Source organism: Girardinichthys multiradiatus, chromosome 14 (genome assembly GCF_021462225.1).
Source record: "Girardinichthys multiradiatus isolate DD_20200921_A chromosome 14, DD_fGirMul_XY1, whole genome shotgun sequence".
Taxonomy (NCBI): domain Eukaryota; kingdom Metazoa; phylum Chordata; class Actinopteri; order Cyprinodontiformes; family Goodeidae; genus Girardinichthys; species Girardinichthys multiradiatus.
The window spans coordinates 14,942,851-14,966,153 of NC_061807.1; the positions used below are offsets into that span (position 1 = coordinate 14,942,851).

Genomic DNA, 23,303 nt, shown 5'->3' on the forward strand with positions numbered 1-23,303 from the left:
GCACCTGAACCGGACGTGCCCAATTTATGTCGCCATTTTTGTTTTTTTCGCGCACCTGTTGACCGTTAATTAAACGGGTGAACGGTCGGCAAATTTTGTATAAGTAAACTAAAAGAAAAACTAAGGTATGTACCAGCTCACTATGGGATGAAAAACTTTGTACCAAGACAGTTTAGATTAAAATTGTTGCCAACGTTTGTCGGCTTTTTAGCTAACATTCCGCGTTAGCTTAATGGCTAACAAACTACTAATACCCGCGCTTGACTTTGAAACTCGGTCAAGATTAGATTTTAAATGCTTTTTTAAAATATTTTGTGCCAGTATGTTCGCTGATATTTAATTTTACCATTATTTCACCTCCTAAATTAAACATTTAGTTTTAGCTTCAAATCATTTTCACCAACATTGATTTTACAGCGGAACTTGGACAGTAATCCCACTAACGTAATTCAATTAACACTGTGGTTGTGACATTGAAAACGTCTGCAGTTGTAAAAAGGAAGAGTTAAGTTTCTTCAATTAATGCTGACTTATAAACCTTTTGTTTTTAAATATATTTTTACGTTTCTCACATACAGGTGCATCTCTTAATTAGATTTATAATCGAAAAGGTCTTTGTATTTTATATATTTTAGTTATACACAGTGATGTTACAAACTTATTTCTCCATTTAGCTAAAATGGCTTACAGATTATTCAAACCATTTATTTATTTAAACAAATGGTGAAAAAATGCTTATATTTCTGCTTTGTGTTAATGGCAAACAAAGACCTTAGACGATGAGTAAGCTATCCACCTACTTTAAATAAATAAATAGATCAAAATTTAGATTTCAAGATTTTACTAAAAAAGTTGGTTCTGGCCAGCAGCTGCTGTTTGGCAATTAAACAGATGTAGTTTCTTAATGACTTGACCACCTTTTTTTTTTTTTTATCTTCACAAGCTTTATGCTACATTTAAGAAATGTTACCAAATATATTACTAGCATGGAGCATTTGACTGTTTGGTGTTTAAATAATCAGCTAACACGTATCAGTCCAGGCACTTCCTTGTGATATACATATTGTGTACAGTGATATTGTGATAGTGATATATTGTACATCAAAAACAAACAGTCAAGTGCTCCATGCTAGTAATACAGGTCCTTCTCAAAATATTAGCATATTGTGATAAAGTTCATTATTTTCCATAATGTAATGATGAAAATTTAACATTCATATATTTTAGATTCATTGCACACTAACTGAAATATTTCAGGTCTTTTATTGTCTTAATACGGATGATTTTGGCATACAGCTCATGAAAACCCAAAATCCCTATCTCACAAAATTAGCATATCATTAAAAGGGTCTCTAAACGAGCTATGAACCTAATCATCTGAATCAACGAGTTAACTCTAAACACCTGCAAAAGATTCCTGAGGCCTTTAAAACTCCCAGCCTGGTTCATCACTCAAAACCCCAATCATGGGTAAGACTGCCGACCTGACTGCTGTCCAGAAGGCCACTATTGACACCCTCAAGCAAGAGGGTAAGACACAGAAAGACATTTCTGAACGAATAGGCTGTTCCCAGAGTGCTGTATCAAGGCACCTCAGTGGGAAGTCTGTGGGAAGGAAAAAGTGTGGCAGAAAACGCTGCACAACGAGAAGAGGTGACCGGACCCTGAGGAAGATTGTGGAGAAGGGCCGATTCCAGACCTTGGGGGACCTGCGGAAGCAGTGGACTGAGTCTGGAGTAGAAACATCCAGAGCCACCGTGCACAGGTGTGTGCAGGAAATGGGCTACAGGTGCCGCATTCCCCAGGTCAAGCCACTTTTGAACCAGAAACAGCAGCAGAAGCGCCTGACCTGGGCTACAGAGAAGCAGCACTGGACTGTTGCTCAGTGGTCCAAAGTACTTTTTTCAGATGAAAGCAAATTCTGCATGTCATTCGGAAATCAAGGTGCCAGAGTCTGGAGGAAGACTGGGGAGAAGGAAATGCCAAAATGCCAGAAGTCCAGTGTCAAGTACCCACAGTCAGTGATGGTCTGGGGTGCCGTGTCAGCTGCTGGTGTTGGTCCACTGTGTTTTATCAAGGGCAGGGTCAATGCAGCTAGCTATCAGGAGATTTTGGAGCACTTCATGCTTCCATCTGCTGAAAAGCTTTATGGAGATGAAGATTTCATTTTTCAGCACGACCTGGCACCTGCTCACAGTGCCAAAACCACTGGTAAATGGTTTACTGACCATGGTATCACTGTGCTCAATTGGCCTGCCAACTCTCCTGACCTGAACCCCATAGAGAATCTGTGGGATATTGTGAAGAGAACGTTGAGAGACTCAAGACCCAACACTCTGGATGAGCTAAAGGCCGCTATCGAAGCATCCTGGGCCTCCATAAGACCTCAGCAGTGCCACAGGTTGATTGCCTCCATGCCACGCCGCATTGAAGCAGTCATTTCTGCAAAAGGATTCCCGACCAAGTATTGAGTGCATAACTGTACATGATTATTTGAAGGTTGACGTTTTTTGTATTAAAAACACTTTTCTTTTATTGGTCGGATGAAATATGCTAATTTTGTGAGATAGGAATTTTGGGTTTTCATGAGCTGTATGTCAAAATCATCCGTATTAAGACAATAAAAGACCTGAAATATTTCAGTTAGTGTGCAATGAATCTAAAATATATGAATGTTAAATTTTCATCATGACATTATGGAAAATAATGAACTTTATCACAATATGCTAATATTTTGAGAAGGACTTGTATATTCTATTTTTGTGTAATATTTATCTGCACATTTACTGGACCTTTACATTTTTGCGGTATAGTTTGAGTTCCTGTTGTCTTAATAAGCAACACATCTTTGTATATTTGCAGAAAGATAAAAAAAAATCAAAGTTAAATGGTTATAATTTATTTCAGTTTTGTATTTTTTGGTAATATTTTGAATGTACAACTGTATAATTGATGGTTTTTTGTTTGTATCACTTTGCTACTAGTACACTGAATCTTTTAAGAAAACATTTGATATTTCAGACTTTCCAACCATTACAAGCACAACGTGATCTGATGGTATGAGTTGTTCAGAGGGTCCACGGATTAACCGAGTCAAAGCTTCATCAAACGTTGAACCTAAGGAAGATGGGAATTCTAAACTTGAAGGGAAATTATCTCCAGGGCTTTTAGAAGAAACCAGTAGAAAGGTGGAAATTAAAGAGCAGAGTGTTGGGAGAGAAGATTTATCCTACAACCACTGCAAAGAGCTGCTGTGGAAGAGTACACCACCAGTGAAAAACTGTGGTTCAGTATTGTCAGATGACCAAAAGAGCTCTTCTGCTAGTTTTAGCTCAAGCAGGGCATCTTTGGACCCTCCACATAGTGATTCAAATAAACTGCAGACCTCACCAAGCCAGGGTTTACAAACCCTTCTCTCCTTGTTGCCTCTGCTAAAGCAAGACACAGAAAGACGTTCTGCAAAGTCTAAAGTATCGGAATCTCTTCCTCTGAAAGAATCAAAATCAAACTGGAATTCAAAACCTGAAATCCAGTCATCTGCTTTATTACCTGGAGATAGTAATCCTGGCCAAGCTGACCTGATGGTTATTAATGGCAACATGTGCAATAATGAGAGTAAAACTCATGGACAAGAGTTAACAGGTCCTGAGACAAAGAAAAATCACAAGTATACGAAGCAAAACTGGAAGCAGCAGACCCAGAGGGAGCAGTACCAGATGTGGAAGCAGGCGGTACCAGAGGTAATGAAAACACAAGTTTATTCTGCTTTAAACCGAGTTCCTCCTAGGTCCATAAGGCCCAGAGTGGTTTCTGTTTCTCATTGTCTGCCTCAGGCCGTATCTAACCCGGCAATCTCCACCCAGTGGTTGCAACCACCTTCAGGCAGACAGTTGTTACCAGAGATGTCTGCTTTTTACGGTCTTCCTCCACAAGCCAAGATGGAAGATTATGCTGCAGCCACACCGACAGCGTTCCCACATACTTGTTCTCTCTGTAGCAACCAATGTGCCAGTATCAAGGTAAGTTAGGGACTTCCTTCTGATCACTCTGCATGTAAGCTCTGTTACCAGATAAATGTCACGTATGTAGAAATATTTAAAGATCTGTAAAAACCTTCGCTCTTGGGAAACTTGCAGTTTTGGACTAGAAACTGAGGTGGAGAAATAGAATAGAGTTAATTAAAAACAGTTTCGCATCTCTTTGTGCTTGCTATGTAAAATTGTAGGAAGTTGTGATAAAATAATTTTACAAAAAGAAAGAAATAGAAAAGTGTGTTTTTTCACATTTTAAAGGAAAGCTTACCTAGGGATGTGCATTTAAAGTATTGTTTCTCATGAAAAATAGAAATTCCAATTAATGATGTCTAAAACCCCTCCAAACTGCTATTTCCACTATTTTCTGCACTGTTGGTTTCATGAGAACATCAACATATATCAGTAAATATGATTAGAAACAGTTACTGTGCAGTTTATTGATAAGGATCACACTTTTTCTTTGGAGTCCTGAAGAATCCTAATTAAAATTGGGTGTGCTTTTGAAGAGCAGCATTTGTGTTTGTGGGGCTTTGACAGCAGCAACCTGCAGTACCAGCTATACAGTTACCTAAAAAAAAAAAAAGGATCGGAAGAATCTTTAAATACTATTTTACCACTAAATATTGTGATAAAATTGTAGGTTCAAGTAGCCCTGACCTTGACCCATTTGAACACGGCTCTTTGAACTACCTTCTATTTGTTGTTTGTTGACCTAAAACATAAATTTGGGGAAAATAAGCAAAAACAAAAGAAATCTGTGATGTTTATAAGCAATAGTCTTTCTTTGATGGTGTAAAATAAACAGAAATGACATTATGAGTTATAACCAGAGTATAATATTAAAATCACAATGTTATAAGAAAAAAAATTAGGGCCACGAAATCCATTTACGAACAGATTTTTAATGCATTTGCTGAGTTTTTCTACTTACTGTGATTAACATATAATACTTTAGACATGAAGTTCTGTCGGTCTTAGATGGTTCAGCCAACATAAAACCTGTATTTTTATCGAAAGGTAACAACAATTGTGTATAAGTGCCCTCTAGATGCATTTAAAACTAGTTTATGAAGCTAAAGGAAAAGGTGTCATTGGTTGGGTGAAACATAGAACAGCAGCTGACTGAATGTGCATCTAGATAAAATCTCTCTGCTTCAGCAGATCTTTACCACGTTCTGACCCATCACAATCTAATACTGTCACGTTGCCATACTCTTAAAACACAGATTATAAACGCAACTGAAGGTTTATGTTGGTTCTCTCCAAGCAAAGCTCAACAGAACGTTTGACTCTGCAAATACCAAAATGTCTGTTTGGTAAAGATTATTAGAATCATATTGGAAAGTAACAAAAAGATGCTGTTTATGTAATGATGGTTGTGCTCACAAAAAAAAAATGTTTTATTCAGTTTTCAGTGATGTTTGTTGCTCTTCTTGCCAGGACTGGATCTTCCACCAGAATACCAGCTTTCATCTTGAGAACTGCAAACTCCTCCGCAAACAGTCAGTCTTTTCTCAACGATCTATAAATGTTTGTGTAGCATCATCAACACTTTGTTCTTGACGCAGGAATAACTTGTTTGCTTGATGCTACAGTAAGAACATCCAGATTAGTTTAAGATCCTTGTTTCCCGTTCAGGATGCTTGTTTGTAAATTTAGTCTATCAACAGCAAATAATGACTGATATTTTATTGACAAGAGCTTGTTTTTTAAACTAGGACCCCTTTTAATTGTTGTGTCTTTCTACAGATATCCAAACTGGGATTGTACAGTACCACTGTTTGAAAGGTGAGCCCAATAAAAAGGTTAAACTCTTAAACTCGCCCCCTCTTAATTTAAAAGATAGATTTGTTTTGAAGCCTTTTTCTGCCATTTGAGTAACGTTTAAATTTTTTTTCTGCTCTTTGTAGTTTTCCTGATAAAGATGCCTGGCAGTCTGCCTCATCCTCTGCTCAGACATTCCAGCATTATGATCACGGAATCAGGCCTGAGAGCCGGTCCAGGTCCAGGTCCAACAGCCCATACAGTTGCAGCAGACTGGAGGCTAGATGGGAGAGATCCAGGAGCAGTTCCCGTTCTCCAAGTCCGTGTTCTTACGAGGCTCGGAAGCGCAGAAGCAAGTCTGGAGAGTCGGAGAATTCAAACACTTATAGGTTGGTAAGATAAGAGAAATACTGTAAAATAAAAACTCATCGGTAAATCTTTAAGCAGAACCCAAAACTAAATTTAAACCTTCCTGAATTTCAGATAAACTGCTGAAAATGTTCAGTTTTTAAAAACTGGTTTTGGTTTCCTGCAGGTCTCAGCGTCGTTCTCTCTCACCATGGTATGACTCCCCTTCGACGGCACGTCAACATTTGCGTTTAAGGAGCCACAAGAGGCAGTCCTCCAGGAGGAGTAAGAAGAAAAGGTCCTCATCACACAGGAGCCACAAGAGGCGTTCGTCCACGACGACCAGGTCCTCCGATCAACGACTGAGGTCAAGCAAAGTGGAAAAGCTGACTGAAAGGCTGCTGAAAACATCAGGTTGGAATAGCTTTTTGGTTTTTTTTACACCCATCGGTCGAACTCAGGAAACCTATTGCCAGAAACTGTTGCAGTTCGGTCCATATGTGGATTTGCTCGTCGTTATTGGATACTTGCGATACAATACAGATCAATCACAATACTGAGCGTCTGAAACAAACGTTTTCTGTCCTGCAGCAGTCCAGTCACTTGTGACGAAACCAAAACTCAAAGCTGTGATTGAAACTCTGGTTCCAGTCATCTTGGCTGAACTCAGGAACCTGAAATCATCTTCTGCTGCCTCTTCATCATCCTCCTCTCATGCAGCAAAGCGGAGCTTAGATGCAAAGTTATCCAAAGTGAAGCCTGACCTTCAGGTCAATGAATCAGGTTCTTGTAGAAAGCCTCAGGTTGGTATTTAGCTGCTTATTTAACAGTTTATTTAATAAATGGTTTCTTCCTTACAGTCTTAACTCGGGTTTTCTAAAGTTTGTCAGTGAAATGAAAATTATGCACAAATGAATTTAATGTTTTTATCAGGCTGGTAAATCCTCTCCTGTAACCACGGTGAAGCTCAGAGGGACCTTTGACTCTCTGTCTGACAGTGACGTTCTTGCTGCTGTGGAGATTTTTGGAAACATCAAATCAGTTCTGCTGCTGAAGTCCAAACGAAAGGTATCTTTGGTTCTGCTGAATGAAACCTACTATGACTGCATCCTTTAAACAGCTTCCGTTGGGGCAGAATTATAAAAACAAAGATAAATCGACCAAAGATGAGTTTTTATCCTACTGCATTCGCTACACTTAAAGCGGGCAGTACACGACATTTTAAAACCGGTTAAAAAATGCTCGTATGTATGCTTATGTTATTTATTATCTGCTTTTTTTACTTTTGCTTTTTTAATGCACTGATTGGATGACAATTTAATTAAAGATGACTCTGATTCTACAATACTGTTGACACCCAAAGAACCAAGTGGGAAGACATTCTCCCTTCAGTTGTTGATTTTAAAAATGTATTTACTAGAGACTAAATCTTTGCACATTTGTCACATGAGGTGAAACATTTTTATTTTTCACGGGTTTCACAAAAGGTCCGTTCTGCTCAAAATGACTGGTGCCGAAGCGCCACAGCTGCTAGGCAGGAGTAATTTTAAAAAAGGCCCGTGCAGTTTATTTAATTTTGTTCTCTAGGTTGTTTTTGTTCTAAATGATCACAGAAAACATGTAATTGTCAAAGGAGGATTATTATCAAAACTTAATAGTAACATTCTGCTTTGCAGGTGTAATCTGTGCTATAAATGCAGTATCTCCAGATTATGTCAAATACTTGGGATTATAATGTGGACTCTGATAACTGTAATTCTGGTTTTTAATCTGGTGTATTTGAAACAGACGTGTTTTTATAACCGGATCAACGATGTTTAAGCTGTAGATCAATAGTTGTACTGTTTTTACTCTTGACATGTCTCTAACTTGTTGGTTTTGTTTTCTCGAAGGCGATTGTATGTTTTGAAAACAAGAAAGATGCAGAGAAAGTAAAAAGGATGAAGATCCTCGATATTCAAGGAACATCAGTCACTGTTGTTAAAGGAAAAGTAAAGCAGTTTGTATTTGACAACATTTATGCCAACATCTTTACGTCAGCATGTTAAAACTAAATGTTTGTTTTTATAGAATATGCTTCTTATGAAACGGAAGCAGAAAATGGCTCCACGACCGTAAGTTTTATGTTGTCTGTCATTTTCTGCAGTGCATATTATTTCAGAAGAAAAGGTTGTTTTTCATTAAAATACAATAGAAAAATCTCTTATTGTCCCTCAGTGGAGAAATGTAGGTGTACCAGCAGCAAAGGTAAAAGCAAAAAGAACGCATTTTTACACAAGGTAAAATATAACAGAGAAACTCTACAGTAAAGGCAAATTTACAACATAAGAAAAAAGGAAAAATACTGTACAGTTATTAGAAATAGCAGACACAGATACAAAGAAATATGCAACAGTAGTGGAAGAGTTTTCTAGGTTTCAATTCTAGATAATAAAAAAAAAAAATGTACAAAATGTGATGTATTATTTCTGCAAGAAATAAACAACAAATACAATAAGAGTTTGGAAAAGATGTGCGAAGAACAGCAGGGACATAAACAGCTTATTGAGTTTGGTTAGGAGCAGAGATGGTTCTAAAGTCTGCTGGGAGGAAGGACCTGTGATAAAGCTCCTCTGTGCACCTATGATGTAGCAGTCTGTCACTAGGAGCTGTCTGGCTCTGCAGCAGCTTCATGCATGGGGTGGGAGACATTGTCCAACAGTGATGTTATTAAATTCCCATCACCTGCACTTGATCCAGGGGGACATCCTAGGACAGAGCTGGCCTTCAGTGTAACTCTTCTTTACTTCCTGTTTATCTGAATATATATCTAATGTTTGAGTTTAAGAAAACCAAATTCTCATAAAAAATCTATATTTATATATAGGCTTTGCAGGCATTCATCTAATGAATAAAAAAAGTTGCTCCTACATTTATTTAAAAAGAAGAACACATTAAGATATTAAAGCTAGGACCTTCAGGCTCTGTGTGTGTTCCCTACCATCGCCTCATTTGTTTTTTGCCTTCTCAGAATATCTGTGGAACCCAGTGTCTTTAAACGACAACCCACCGAACCCTCATCCAGGGCAAAGATGGTTCTACCTCCAACTAGAAAGCACGCATCTTCACTGAGAGTGAAAAGGATGGCAACAAGGAAACTCGTCTCAAAAACAAGAGTTTTGCTTTCCAAAGCAAAAAATGTACTAAACCAGCAGGTTGTCAGACCTTTAAAAACAGGAGCTGGTAAATTCGTTAAGGTGAAAAAACGAGCTTCAAAGCTTCCAGGATCTACAAAGTTTACGTTTGCAACAAAGACGGCAGATGCTGGTGATTCTGAACAAAAAACACAGCCTGAAACAACCCAAATAGAGACTAAAGAATCTCCAAAGGCACTCAAAGAGGCGACCATGGAAGAAACTAGACAGAAACTTAAAGCTCATCTACAGGAAGATGGGGATGTGAACAAAGAAGAAATGGTAGAAAATATAGAAGATGCCATGAAATCACTGCATGCAGTTTCAGAATATAATCAGGATGCTGCCATGACAGAAAAATTGGACATGCAGCTTCAAGAATCTGTACTGGTGGCTGATGATGTCGCAGCTGATTCTTTTGAAACAACTGCCGAAACAAAGCAACAAGCTGGACTTAATGAAGTGAACCATCAGACCAAAGAATATGAATCTCTGAAATATCTGGAAACAAGAGCAGCAGATGATGTGAAGGTTAAAACTATAACTGAAGTCAAACTCCAGAGGACTAAACCAGTAAAGAGTTACGCATCAAACAGTATAATTTTTACATCCAAACCCGCTTATCCATCTCAGACACAACTGAATCTCCTTAAGACTCCAACACCCTCAACTGGATCTTCATCACTGGGCCAGGAAAAAGGTCCGACGTCCACCGTTAGGACTGAGACCGATGCTTTGGGACCGCAGAAAGCAGGACGTTCACCTGCTTTAAAGATGCCACGTTCATTGGGACGTGTGAAGACAAAAACAAAGAAAAAAGGTACATTTAACAGCATGCAGTGAACGAATAATACCTGATTTTCTCCAGTTTTTACTCTTTCCATGCAGGTAGGTAGAACATGGGTGTCATGGTGTTTTCCTGTCAACATAGATATGAACCTCTTTAAATACACTGTTGGACAGTGAATCCTTTGGTTCAGGGTTCAACATGGGGTCCACCAATAAATAAAGAAGCCTCATGGTTGATCTGCCAAGTTTATAAAGTAACATTTAGGTTTTTGATTCATATTCATACGCCATCATCTGGACTTTAAAGTGGCCTTTTAGTTTTACCAACATGTTTTTTTCAGACCTGGAGAAATATGATTGTTTTTGAGTGGCCCAGTCAGTCATGAGACGAATCTAATGGAGAAGGCTAAAGATTAGGGTGATGGTAAAGATGCCTTCTAACCTCAAAGATAAATGGGTTAAATACCTGTTCAGCAGTTATAAGGACTAATAATTTTAATAGAATGTGAAGCCGAATAGTTAATTTTTCTAAATGGATATTCCTTTCACATTTATTTATCTTTTGAGAGCGGCATCTCATTTCCTATCAGAAACAAACGTTTTGGTTCAACGAAGACTTTATGAAATCTAAATCTGCCTGGGGTATGAATAATTTTGGGCTTACCTGTTCCTCTCTTGAAATAAAGCTTGGACTTTGGTTTGTTGGTTATAAAATAATATTTTCCTGTGATGGGTGACAAGTTATAGATATGTAAAAGAAAATGTCCTGTTGTCTGCAGTGGGAACTAAAAAGAATCGATCTCGGACAGCTCCAGCTACCAAAACCAAGGCTTCAGCTGCTGCCTCCACCCTGACCATCGAAGAGATGTTGGAGAAATTTCTGTGTGAAGACCGAATTGGTAAGAAACCAGGAAACATCTGCAGATAATTTTATTTTATTGACCTTTTGGTTTTGACTCTTTTCTCCAGGTTGTTTAAGCAAGAAAACCGTCATGTCCTCAAAGGTGAGTTTTCTTTAACATGTCTGAACCGCTGCTGTAAAAACACATCTTTCCTTTTCATAGTCGGAAACTGAAGGTCTGCTGCAAACAAAGAGAACAGTTTTCACGGGCTTCTTGAACTCAAACTGACCCAAACCAGAACAGAAAGTGGATGAAGTGGCCTTTTATAGTTCAGTCAGTGCAGCATTTAATTTGTCGTAGGATCAGTAATGTAAATGTAACCTTAACTCTAATGAATCTACCGACCTGTTGGCCACACATAAAGCATCTTCTACGGTTGCTTGTACATTTGTTCGAAGGAAAGTTTAGATTTATGTGATTGTCTCTCCTAATCTGTTTTTCAGCTGTTTTCACTCAATGCGAAGGTGCTGTTAATAACAAACCTGCCTAAGTATTTTGATGGCTGCTACAGAGAGGATGAAGTTGCTGATCTGCTCCTCCCGTTTGGGTTCATCTATAAGGGCAACAACATCTATGTTATTCCTCAAAAATGCATGGTGGGTACCAGATAATTTCCATGTAGGTTTCATCTGAAAAGCCTCTTCAGGTGCTCCTTATGAAATTTACAGACCATTAGGACCTCTAAAAAAAAAAAAAAAAGCTGTATGACAGTTTCTTGAACATGTTTGACAGAACTAACATCACTGAAGACAATTAGCTAAAATCCCTCCCAGTCAAACCTGAGAAACTGTCTCTGAGAGTTGAGACGTTTGAATTCAACCTGACGGGCAGGTATCATCATTTTAAGCTTTCATTTGTGTTCAGGAATGTAGTTTTCAATAGTTTCACGCATTGTAACTTGCTGATGCATGTCTGCGCATCAGCAAAGGGGGGGGAGGTCTCTGTAAATTCGCAACTTGAAAATTGAGATATGAACAAAATCAGGATCCAAAACAAACGTAGCAACAGCAAAGTCTCCAGCTTGAAGGTGAGCTCATTTAAGTGAAGATCTGGAAGGTGATTTATCCATTGAGGTCCAGGAAGTCGGGAAATATGTGGTCTGAGAGCTGGTTCTTGGAGACCTAACCAACCAACACTCTAAAGGGGGATTTAAAAGCTCTCTGTGGGGAGCCCAGTCTGCCTGTGATTCCCTGTACTGGTATGATACAGGTGGATGTAACCCGTGCTCCAGTTCTGATCAGCATTGTTATTCTGAGTTACAACGTCACTAGAAGTCTGTATTATATTATCAAGTCATGCAGTAATTGGTTGTGTCCTAATTCTTCTTCATCGTCATTCTTACCTCAGATTCAAGTTTCAAAGTCTTGTGCTCGTTATATCCTTCTGTGTCCCTAATCCAGTCAACATGTTCCCCATTAAAAAGATTTTTCTGTTTTTTTTTTTTTTTTTTTTTTTTGTTTAATCAAGAGAACAATCGATGTTCTCTGCATGACTTCAGTACATCAGACACTGCAGATCCAGAGATCATGTCGTCTAATAAGCTTCTCACTTCCTGTTAATAAATGAAAGGGTTTTATGTCAAGAAAAGAATGATGGAAGGACCAGTTCTGATTTGCTTTTTATTTTGAATTCGTGCCGGTCATAAAATAATTACAACCTTTTATTGAGGAACAGAAAATGAACGATGATAAATTTTCTAAAAATATATTTGCCCTTTTAACTAAAATGTATGTATAGACCTTTATAGAAACCAGCGTTCTTAACAAAACAAGGCAGAAAGTGAAATAAATGTATAGAAGCTCTCAAAACTGAACACGTCAACAATTCATTACATTATTATTATATATATTATTATTACAAAATAGGGTGGCTTGTCCTCTTCAGGTTGGAGGGGAGTTCCTGCCTCAAGTGGAGGAGTTTAAGTATCTCGGGGTCTTGTTCACGAGTGAGGGAAGAATGGAGCGGGAGATCGACAGACGGATCGGTGCAGCTGCCACAGTAATGGGGGCGCTGTGCCGGTCTGTTGTGGTGAAGAGAGAGCTGAGCCGAAAAGCAAAGCTCTCAATTTACTGGTCGGTCTACGTTCCTACCCTCACCTATGGCCATGAACTTTGGGTCATGACCGAAAGAACGAGATCACGGGTACAAGCGGCTGAAATGAGCTTCCTCCGTAGGGTGGCCGGGCACTCCCTTAGAGATAGGGTGAGGAGCTCGGCCATCTGGGAGGGGCTCGGAGTAGAGCCGCTGCTCCTCCACATCGAGAGGAGCCAGTTGAGGTGGCTCGGGCATCTATACCGGATGCCTCCTGGATGCCTTCCTCGGGAGGTGTTCCAGGCACGTCCCACCGGGAGGAGGCCCAGGGGACGGCCCAGGACACGCTGGAGGGACTATGTCTCTCGGCTGGCCTGGGAACGCCTTGGGCTCCCCCTGGAGGAGCTGGAGGAGGTGTCTGGAGAGAGGGACGTCTGGGCGTCTCTGCTGAGTCTGCTGCCCCCGCGACCCGGTCCTGGATAAGCGGAAGACGACGAACGAACGAACGATTATTACAAAATAATTCTATAAAACAAGGAGCTTCTACTGATTTAAGAAGTGCAGAAAGGGGATTTTTATAATGTTTCCATATTAATGACAAACAGCCAGCAGCACTTTCATCAGGAGTAAAAATAAGATTGGAAAATGAATTATGCACCAACTTCTGTCATGTTGGTTCGGTTCCTACATAAGTGGCTCCTAAACATGGTTTTGTTGTTTTAGGCGTTTGCCCTGATGCCACACGTGAAGGCTGTAAGAAGCATCATCGCTTATTCTGACCAGAACCGCATCGTTTTCAAAGGATCTGAACTATCAGTCAGAGTTGTGCACAACATGGTTTCAGTGACACCAGTAAGAATATTTACATAATTTATCATTACTGCAAAACAAAATATGGGAATTCACACAGAAACTTATCCAGCATAAAAGTATAGAGAATATTTCATTTTGTCTGGAGAATCTGATGAATAAATGACCATAAAGGGTTGTTTATGATACTAAAAAATGTTCGTTTAACTTTTTTTTTGTTAGACGCAAATGAATTATTTCAGTATTTACTAAGATTACTTTCATAAACTTTATAAAAATCTACATTTTTCTCTTAATATGTCAGTGCAAATCTATTTTGGTTTATTTCAGTTTGGGTTTTATTCATTCCTGATCAAAAGGATCCGCTCGGTAAGTATCACATTGTTACATCTTCACAATGTTTCTAACTTATAATGCAGCTTTTTATTTCAGAATACTGTGATTAGAAAGAAATGAGTGCAGAGCTGAGATGTCTTTACATCTTTTCTACATTTTGGTAAAATAAATCATCATGTGGAAGGAAACCCGCTGAAATGACGTGGTTGTGTGATTTCCTCGGTTGTTTACATGGACAGAAACTGAAGGATGATGGAGAAAGCTCAGTCTTCATCCACAACGTTTCCCCGAGCGAGGCCAGAGCTCTGAGGGAAGCTCTGAACGCAGTCGGCTCTGTGAGACGATACCTGCCTCTTCTCAACAAGGTGTTAAACTGCAGCAGTCATTCACACGTTTCAGTGTAGAGAGGTTTCCTTGAACTGTTCCTGTGTGTTTCAGGTGTTTGTTGAGTTCAAATCCAGGCGTGAGGCTGATCTGTTGGGAGTTTGGTACAGCCTCCTGAAGCGCTCTCCAGCTCACAACGTCTTTAGGATGAAAATACCTCAAAGCAGCAGGGTTTCCCCACGTGAGTCTCTGTTTTAGGACATAAAGGCATGTTTACGTCTGCGTGATCCGGTTCTCAAAGGTCCTTGTCCTGCGTGTTTTAGAGGTTTCTCTTGCTCAACTAGGCTGAATTAAATGAGTGGGTTATTATCAGAAGGTTTCAATCAGCTGTGTTGGAGGAAGGACACATCTAAAACATGCAGGACAGCGGCCTCGGAGGACCCACTCTGAACACCACTGGTCTAAAGGTACCAGTGACTGGTGGGTACTCCTGGATGAATATGATTCTAGGGTAAAGCACTTTAAGTGGTCGGTATGAATAGAAAAGTTCTATGTAGATTCAGTTCATTTACAAAGGAGACCAGGAGAATGTGTTTTATGGGCATTAAAAGGCAAACACACAGTTAATTGCAGCAATGATCCATCCATGGCTTCATTCTGGAAAGACACACAGCACAGCCTGACCTCATCAGAGGTTAAGGTCGCTGCATACCTGGAGTCCAGTCCGACATGGGCCGGTGTTCAGTATAGAGGTTACAAAGGTGTTACATTTTTAAACTGCTTAAATTTTCCATCATGCTGTTCTTACTTTCTCAGCGTCTGTTAATGACCATTTCATCTTCCACATATGAAAATAAGACCAACTTGGTGCTGTTGTACTTGATCTTTCTGGTTTTATTTATTTTTTATGTAGAAGGTCACCATATCTGGGAGAGAATTGAGAATCTACATGAACACAATCAAACCTCTTGCCTGTTTCATTTATATTTGTCCAGCACTGAGAGCCCTGCCAGACAGCAGTGAAGCTGTTGATGGAGCCGTCGTCCCAACTGCAAAGTGTGGCGTTCCACAGGGAAGCACCCCTCCATTCTGGATCACAATGACCGCAAACCCATCCGTGTTTCCCACCTTCTCTCCCTGGTTCAATATTCCAGGTACAAAAAAACCGCAAACTTTCTGGAGACTCGGTGTCAATCAAATGAAGTAACTGCGATCAATTTCTGCCTCCTAGATTATCTGACCGTCGATACAGTAAAGGTTATAGAGGTAACGTCTTGTTTTTGCCCACCTTATTAAGAATGTAATTGTACTTTTGAAAGTAAAGAAGCAAAATAATTCTTGTGTGGAAGATTTTAGTGTTTGTAGACTGGTATCTGTGATTATAGAGAAATATTTTAGGTGTTTGTTTCTTATTTTGTACCTTTGTGTCGTGTAGAAAACGGAGTGCCCGGCCTCCGAGTTCTGCACCATCATGCTGACAGGTTTACCTGAGAGGAACTACACCCACGAGGATGTCGCTAAGCTGGTTTGGCGTTATTTCCCCAAACAGAACCTGCAGACTCTGTTCTACAATGTGACGGTCTTACCGCTGCAGAGGAGGGTAAGGCGACCATATTATGGTTGTTAGTCAGACATGAAGTTCCCTTCTGTCGCAGCTTTTTATCTCTCTCGCTCTCTCTGCTCCAGGCCTTTGTGTTTTTCAGCAACTGGGACGCCTGCTGTGATTTTGTCCTAAATCACATCAGAAATCCAGTTTCTGTGAACGGCTGCCGGCTCAGCGTTCACTTCGTCGTAGAGGACATGCAGCCTGGATTCAGTGAGGTGTGAACCATGAATATAGACTCGGTAAACTGAGGGAAACGATGGGAATGATTATCAAAAACACTAAATACCATTTAGGCTTGATGACCTCCACAAGTTTGCTGCAATATGTAGCCTCAGTGTCATCTGCTGCAGGCTCCCTCAGCAGTAATGGAAATATAAAAATCAGTTTAAACTTGGAGAGAATAAGTGTTTATTTTCAGATTTTGTTTCCTTTTCCAATACATGCAAGACAGATATGAGTTTCTGATATTTCTATTGAGATAAGAGCCTTTAATTCACAATCATTAGAAATCAGAAAAGAACGATTTCACAGCTGGTTTGGTCTCTAGACTCTTAGATCCTGTTTTCTTTGTTGTTGATTTTAACTGGTCCTGAGGGCTCTTAAACTGGATCTGGGTCAGATACCAAACCAAGCACTAACACTGAAATATATATTAAAATAAATATTAAACTCTTTAATATCCTGTTTTTACTTCGAGCTGCAGGAAAAAACCATGAAGGCAGAGGTCCGGGAGGGTTTGGCCTAAAGCATCTACTTTGCAGCATATGAGGGCATCTCTTAAAGCATAATTGATGTAATTTAACATTCTGGACATTTATCATACGACTGAAGAGCAGAGCTGGGGTAATTAAGTGGTAACCCTGAAAATATTAGAGTGTCGACACTTTAAATGAAAACATCAAAAATATAAAATGTGCAGAACTTAGGATCTACCAAAATCTGTTTGGTAATCGGACTCCGAGGGTTCTGCAGCCCCGATGACTTTCCATGGATCATAACGGAGATCAATGACATTTGGTTCTGTTCATGCTTCGTTTGCAGGAGCCGATGTACAGAACTATGATGAAATGGAGCAACGCTGTAAGTCGTTCATCTCTGACTGGGGGCAGCTGCTCCTGAACGTTGCCTTCAGATTTTTGTTTCTTCAGCGTGTTTCAGAGCTGGAGTCTCTGGAGGAGCGGCTGCTGTGTGTGGAGATCTCTGAGCCAACCGTGCACCTCGTCATGATGGTCATGAAAGAAGTAGCGTCTGTTGCCGCTTTCGTAGACTTCCTGCCGCTCGCTAACAGGGTAACTGCGCAAACACCTGCATGACTCCCATCTCTGACCCGCCTCACTCCTGGTACCACTTCTGGGTTTGATAAAGAATATAAATCCTTAAATAGTGCCGACAACGTTTGATTTGTTTGCAACGACAGAACTCCAGAATAGATGATTTCTTTTAAATCTAGATTTTAATCTTGACAGCATGAACAGATTTGATTTAATGTGTTTTCTGTGTGTGTGTGTGTTCTTGTACTTGTTGCTGAGTGAGAACCATTTTTTGTATTTTTATCGCGAAGTGAGGACATTTTGACAAAGTGAGGACATTTTGTCAAAGTGAGGACATTTTGTCAAAGTGAGGACATTTTGTCAAAGTGAGGACATGTTGACAAAGTGAGGACATGTTGTCAAAGTGAGGACATTTTGTCAAAGTGAGGACATTTTGTCAAAGTGAGGACATTTTGTCAAAGTGAGGGCATTTTGTCAAAGTGAGGACATTTTGTCAAAGTGAGGACATTTTGTCAAAGTGAGGACATTTTGACAAAGTGAGGACATTTTGTCAAAGTGAGGACATTTTGACAAAGTGAGGACATTTTGACAAAGTGAGGATATTTTGACAAAGTGAGGACATTTTGACAAAGTGAGGACATTTTGTCAAAGTGAGGACATTTTGACAAAGTGAGGACATTTTGACAAAGTGAGGACATTTTGACAAAGTGAGGACATTTTGACAAAGTGAGGACATTTTGACAAAGTGAGGACATTTTGTCAAAGTGAGGACATTTTGACAAAGTGAGGACATTTTGTCAAAGTGAGGACATTTTGTCAAAGTGAGGACATTTTGACAAAGTGAGGACATTTTGTCAAAGTGAGGACATTTTGACAAAGTGAGGACATTTTGACAAAGTGAGGACATTTTGACAAAGTGAGGACATTTTCCTGGTCCTCCCTTTTTCAAATTCCGTTCTTGGGACAGGGGTTAGGTTTAGGACTATGAATTGAGTTATTGTTAGAGTTAGGGTTAGGTATTAACTGGTTAGGGTCAGGGATAGGCAATAAAAATCAAGGAAAATGAATGGAAGTCAATGGAAGTGACCGAAAAGTCCTCATAAAGATAGTAAAACACGCATGTGTGTGTGTTACCCTCTGACCGTCAGATTGTGATTGAGATGGCTGAACCACAAGGCGTGACAGAAGCTGTTCAGAAGATCTCACTGGACTCTTCATCAGTGCATCAGATTTGGTATGTGTGTATTTCAGAAGAACTTGGTATGAAGCAGATGGATGTCGAGGTTCTTGGTCCTGATCCTCTTCTGTTTTCCCTCCCAAACAGGAGGAAAGTTAAACGTATTGAGTCGTGAGTATCTGGTGTTTATTTGCTGCTGTGGTCGTTTAAAACCATTAAAACCATAACCCTCATACTTCTGGCCAGCTTTACTGCAGAAGAAGCTGTTTAGTTTTGTTTTACGCGGAACTTTTTCTTGGACAAAAAGAGCCACCGATCCCGAGCCATTTGGTTTCGAACGCACATCAGTTCATAGGACCTTTCATACCTTCTATGACAACCAATCATTTTAAAGCCATTTCCTACAATCTGCTTATAGTCCACAGTAAGTAGATGTGATTGACTCCAGGTAATACCAACAGGAAGTCCTTCAGGGTCAGACTGGTTTTAGTTATAAGAGCTAACCAGTCCATACTGGATTAAGGACATAGTCGTTGGAAGTGGGGTGTTTAATATAAAATCTGGAGTGAGATTTGAGGATTTTAATGACTTACCTTCATAATATATTGTAATTGTGGGGGTGGATCTACCTCCATGAGCCCCTGTAGTACCGTTCTGGTATGCTTTTATTTTCTTACCAACAAAACTTTCTAGTATTGAACAACTTGTGTAAAACAAATGCATTAAACATGTTTCTGCTCCTAATTTAAGTCTGAAGAGTTTAAATGAGCGTCTGCGAAACTCCAGCGAGACTCTAATAAACCTTGAAGTGGACGAGATGGATGTCGACGCTACATCCTCAGCCGGGGCCTCCATGGAGACACTTCAGTTGGACAGAGAAGGTGGTCGACCCACAGAGAGCGTCGCTGCAAGCAGCTTGGAGTCGCAACGAAAGACAGAAAAATTATCAGAGAAGGAACCATCTCCAAAGAGAAGGAAGCTGGAGTTGAGCAACCAAGCCCAGAGTCTGGAGACTGATTTAAAGGATGCAACATTAAGAGATGTGGAAGAACATACAGGGGATGAAAGAAGTCCTTCTTCAGAAGAAGAAATTCCTAATGCTCTCCATGAACGAATGCATGAAGATGAAAAAAGCCAAACACCTCCAGCTGAGAAGGACCAGATCTTACATCAGGCAACTCCCACTAACCTGGTGTCTGAAGCAGACATTAAACCCACAGGAGATGTTTACCAAGTGATGGATTCAGTAGAAGATCAACCACCAACTGAGCGAGAATTGGAAACTAACGAGGAAAACCGGACAAATAAAAGCATCTCAACAACCTTAAAAGGTGATGAACCCACCAGGATCCCAAAGATGGAGGCAACAGAAGAAATGGTGGTTGAGCATCACCCTGAAGGTCATGAAGAAGCCACAGAGATACCAAGTTCAAGTGGACCGAAGAGTGCCAGAAGAAGATTAAATCTCACAGGAGTCCTTCAGCATTGTAGTATGAGACAAGAAGCTCTCAGCAACACCAACGCAAGATCTACAGGAGGAAGAGGAACCAAGGAAGCAAGAAAACCAGAGATGCTCACATTCAAGAGCTCGTCTGGGAGAGACCAGAGGGGGGAGAAGACCCCTTTAAAAGAAAGGAAAGTCGACCATGTCATAGATGTTAAAATAAAGACTTCTTATAGAAAAGCTGAGGAGCACACAGAGATGACTAAAGGTGGTCAACATGTCACAGAAGAAGAATCCAGACCAGGAAGGAAAAATATTGATGAAGACGTTGCAACAAGTAAAGATGAAAGACCATCTCCAACCAGCAACAACTGCACCAGGAAGTCATCAATGTCTTCTCAAAATGTTCTTAGGAGGCTGGATGGAGTGAAAGAGGAGGAGGAAGATGATCTTAATGATGCATCGGAGGAAGAAGAGCCTGCTGCTGAAGTGGAGGAAGACAGCAGCTGCAAACTAGAAAACACCTGGAATGAAAATGAAAAGATAGATGTGAATCTCTGTGAGGTGGGAGAAGATGAGACAGAGGAGGAACAGCTGATAGAAGGTCCAAGGTGGGACGGGTGGGAGGTCACAGAGGGACGTCTGCAGGAGCTTCTTGCGTTGGATGAGACTGAAGAAGAGGAGAATGGACATGAAGTCTGCTACCTCAGCCAGGAAAGCCCACCAGTTGACTCCACAAATCCAGAGGTGTGGTTGAGATCTAAACATCATACAGCTTCACAGACGGAGCTTTGGTTCTGATCACCTGATTCTTCTGTTAGACTTCAGGATCTGCAGAGGGAAGTAAGACGAGCTCAGAACACAACTCAGGTCTGTATTTCTACCATTTAATATTCAGTGCCTTAATTCATTCATTCATTGTTTAATTAATGCAAACTCATTAATAAACGTTTACATTTTGTCACATTAAACCACCGAAACATCAGTGTAATTTATCTGAAGACAACGATAAATGGTTGAACATGTCCCACACACAGAAATCTGAAACGTGTGGCGCGCATTTGATTGCCGTAAAGACGATCCAGCTCAACCAGTTATCCCCACAAGTCACTGGATTAGTTCAAGTCCAAATTTAATCTCAGTATAAATGCAGCTGTTCTGTGAAGGCCTCCGGTTTGTTGGAGAACATTAGAGAACAACCAGCATCCTGAAGGCCAAGGAACACAGCAGACGGGTCAGGATGTGGAGAAGTTTAAACCACTTATTGTTGAACACCTTGCAGAGCCGTTGAATCCATAATTTGGAAGTGAAAATAATCTGTTGACAAGACAACGGTCAGATGGGTCTTTGAGGAAGAGTAGCAAGAAGAAAACCAGTTAAAATGTTTCCACAAGACATGTTGGAGACAGCAAAATGTGGGAGAGGCTCCTCTGGTTAGATTAGCCTCACATCTAACTGTCTCCTAGAAGTAAAAACCTTGAGAGGAAAATGAACACTGCTTACTCCATACCCCATGTTGACACACGGTAGTGGCAGGGTTATGTTATGGGGATGCGTTTCTTCAGCAGGGACAAGGGAAGCTGGTCAAAGATGAGGTGAAGGCTGATGCTAAAGAAATGACGATCCTGAATGCTGGAAAAGCCTGAGGTCCACCAGCAGAACATCAGTGGTTTAGAACCTGATGTTCAGATGGTCTCTATTCAATCTGGATGAGATGGAGCCGTTTAGCATTAGGCTACTGTGTTCATCACTTAAAACCTCACTAAATGTAAGAGGTTCACTCTGATAAATGGATCAAACTAATGAAACTCTTCTTCCTCAGTCATCAGTAAACGAAGCAGAAGACTAGTTGGACCCACAGCGAAGAGATTTCGCTTCCATTCTTCTTTGGCCTCTGTTGACTTGAAGCCGTTCCCGCTCAGCTGCAGACCCCCCCTCGGTGAGCCACGTCAACTGGAGTCAGTCCACCAGTTGTTGTTTTTAAGTCATCCTTGTTTCTGCTCTTCAGGTGAGGAGTTTGTGGAGCCTAGATTGGGCCTTTTCTGTTCCGTTTGTTCTGTTTTCTTCCTGAACGAGGCCACAGCTGAGGACTCGCACTGCTGCGGCCGCGCTCACTACGACAACCTGAAGGTACGCTCAAACACGCAGAGGATTTAATGCTGAGGAGACGCTGGACCTCAGCTTCACATCCTCTGTTTCTCAGAATTATTACCAGAAACTCTCAGGAACATCAGCTCTGACTTCTCCAACACGGGTCTGACTGATCTACTTCTGAGGAACGAAGCTCTGGAGGTAAATCTGAACTACCGTTTAACCCCAGCGTTGTACTTCGTGTGCCATCTGCTCTCACTGTCATGAATTTTATCACCTCAACATGAATGCATACTTTGTTTTGTGCCACTAGAGCTGTTGTGGTTTAACGGAGCTGTCCTCCATCTGCTGGATGTAAGACGACCCTACCAGTTGAAGCTCTTCATCTCCTGCCGAACTGGGAGGACTGTCCAGTTCAGATCGTGTTAAAGAATCGATGCTGTTCAGGCTGATGGGATTTGGTTGGTTGGTGGTTTTCTCTCTGGTCTTGGTTCATTTTCCAGTCTTTAGTTTGTGTTTATAAAATGTCCTCTGAGCAGGATGAGGTGAGAAGTTCATATATTCATTTTGCTTTTTTGTTAATAGTTGGATGTTACAAAGATGGCAACCAGAGTAAAGACTAAAGGTTTTTGTGTTCATAAGCTCCGATTGAACTCATTGAACACAAGATGGTTGATTATTTGTCACCAAGATATATTATTTGTTTTTCAGCCTTTGGGAAACTTACATAATTATTAGATATATTTAAGTTGTTCTAGATTTGAACATTTACTTCAAAATGTTGATTTATGACTGTAAACATTGGCTGCTTCATGATAAACGAATAATGCAAATCATTTTGTCATATAAGATCAATAAAACTAAGAACTGTTAGAAAACTATGTTTATCTCTTCTGAACCTTTAACCTCCTGGAAATCATCTAGTAAGATGGCTCACTGCCCAGGGTGGCATAACCTGGGGAGTGGAAGGAGCACTCGGCTAAAGAAAAACAGGATTAGTTTGAAAAGTCTGAGCACTCCCACTAGTTAGAACAGAATAGCATGAATAAAACCTGAGCAATCGAAGCTAAACTCAAACATCTCTACAGGAGTAGTTTTAAAAGCTTTTGTCTGGAGCCAGAAACCTGCCAGATGAACTGTATAGATCAGCCAACTGGACCTTTACTGTCTGGTTTCATGAGTTTAGATCAGTCTGATCTGGAC

The 23,303-nt window shown here is 40.4% G+C and overlaps 1 protein-coding gene across 2 annotated transcripts; it reads left to right on the forward strand.

The window, feature by feature from the left end:
- The first annotated feature begins 6 nt into the window (after positions 1 to 6).
- On the forward strand, positions 7 to 22,978 carry LOC124880122. 2 transcript variants are annotated; one of them, XM_047385053.1, is made up of 33 exons: positions 7 to 125; positions 3,022 to 3,740; positions 3,834 to 4,019; positions 5,475 to 5,536; positions 5,784 to 5,822; positions 5,945 to 6,187; positions 6,334 to 6,560; positions 6,738 to 6,949; positions 7,080 to 7,214; positions 8,039 to 8,137; positions 8,217 to 8,260; positions 9,157 to 10,139; positions 10,888 to 11,007; positions 11,078 to 11,112; positions 11,454 to 11,606; positions 13,765 to 13,893; positions 14,182 to 14,220; positions 14,427 to 14,552; positions 14,626 to 14,752; positions 15,507 to 15,665; positions 15,743 to 15,777; positions 15,947 to 16,111; positions 16,198 to 16,332; positions 17,159 to 17,197; positions 17,266 to 17,406; positions 18,537 to 18,622; positions 18,713 to 18,736; positions 19,316 to 20,756; positions 20,831 to 20,879; positions 21,832 to 21,948; positions 22,018 to 22,139; positions 22,213 to 22,301; positions 22,414 to 22,978. In XM_047385053.1, exons 2-32 carry the CDS (start codon positions 3,060 to 3,062, stop codon positions 22,267 to 22,269), a joined length of 6,210 nt encoding a protein of 2,069 aa, XP_047241009.1. In that variant the 5' UTR covers positions 7 to 125; positions 3,022 to 3,059; the 3' UTR covers positions 22,270 to 22,301; positions 22,414 to 22,978. The 2 variants fall into 2 exon arrangements, with proteins under 2 accessions (XP_047241009.1, XP_047241010.1); XM_047385054.1 differs by having other exon boundaries at positions 3,864 to 4,019.
- The last annotated feature ends 325 nt before the right edge of the window (positions 22,979 to 23,303 follow it).

Excerpts from the sequence above, each read along its gene's own strand:
- LOC124880122 (XM_047385053.1), top strand. The coding sequence starts at position 3,060 with ATGAGTTGTTCAGAGGGTCCACGGATTAACCGAGTCAAAGCTTCATCA. Across the intron at positions 11,113-11,453 it reads AAACCGTCATGTCCTCAAAG|CTGTTTTCACTCAATGCGAA; the intron begins GTGAGTTTTCTT and ends TCTGTTTTTCAG. Across the intron at positions 15,778-15,946 it reads ATACAGTAAAGGTTATAGAG|AAAACGGAGTGCCCGGCCTC; the intron begins GTAACGTCTTGT and ends TGTGTCGTGTAG.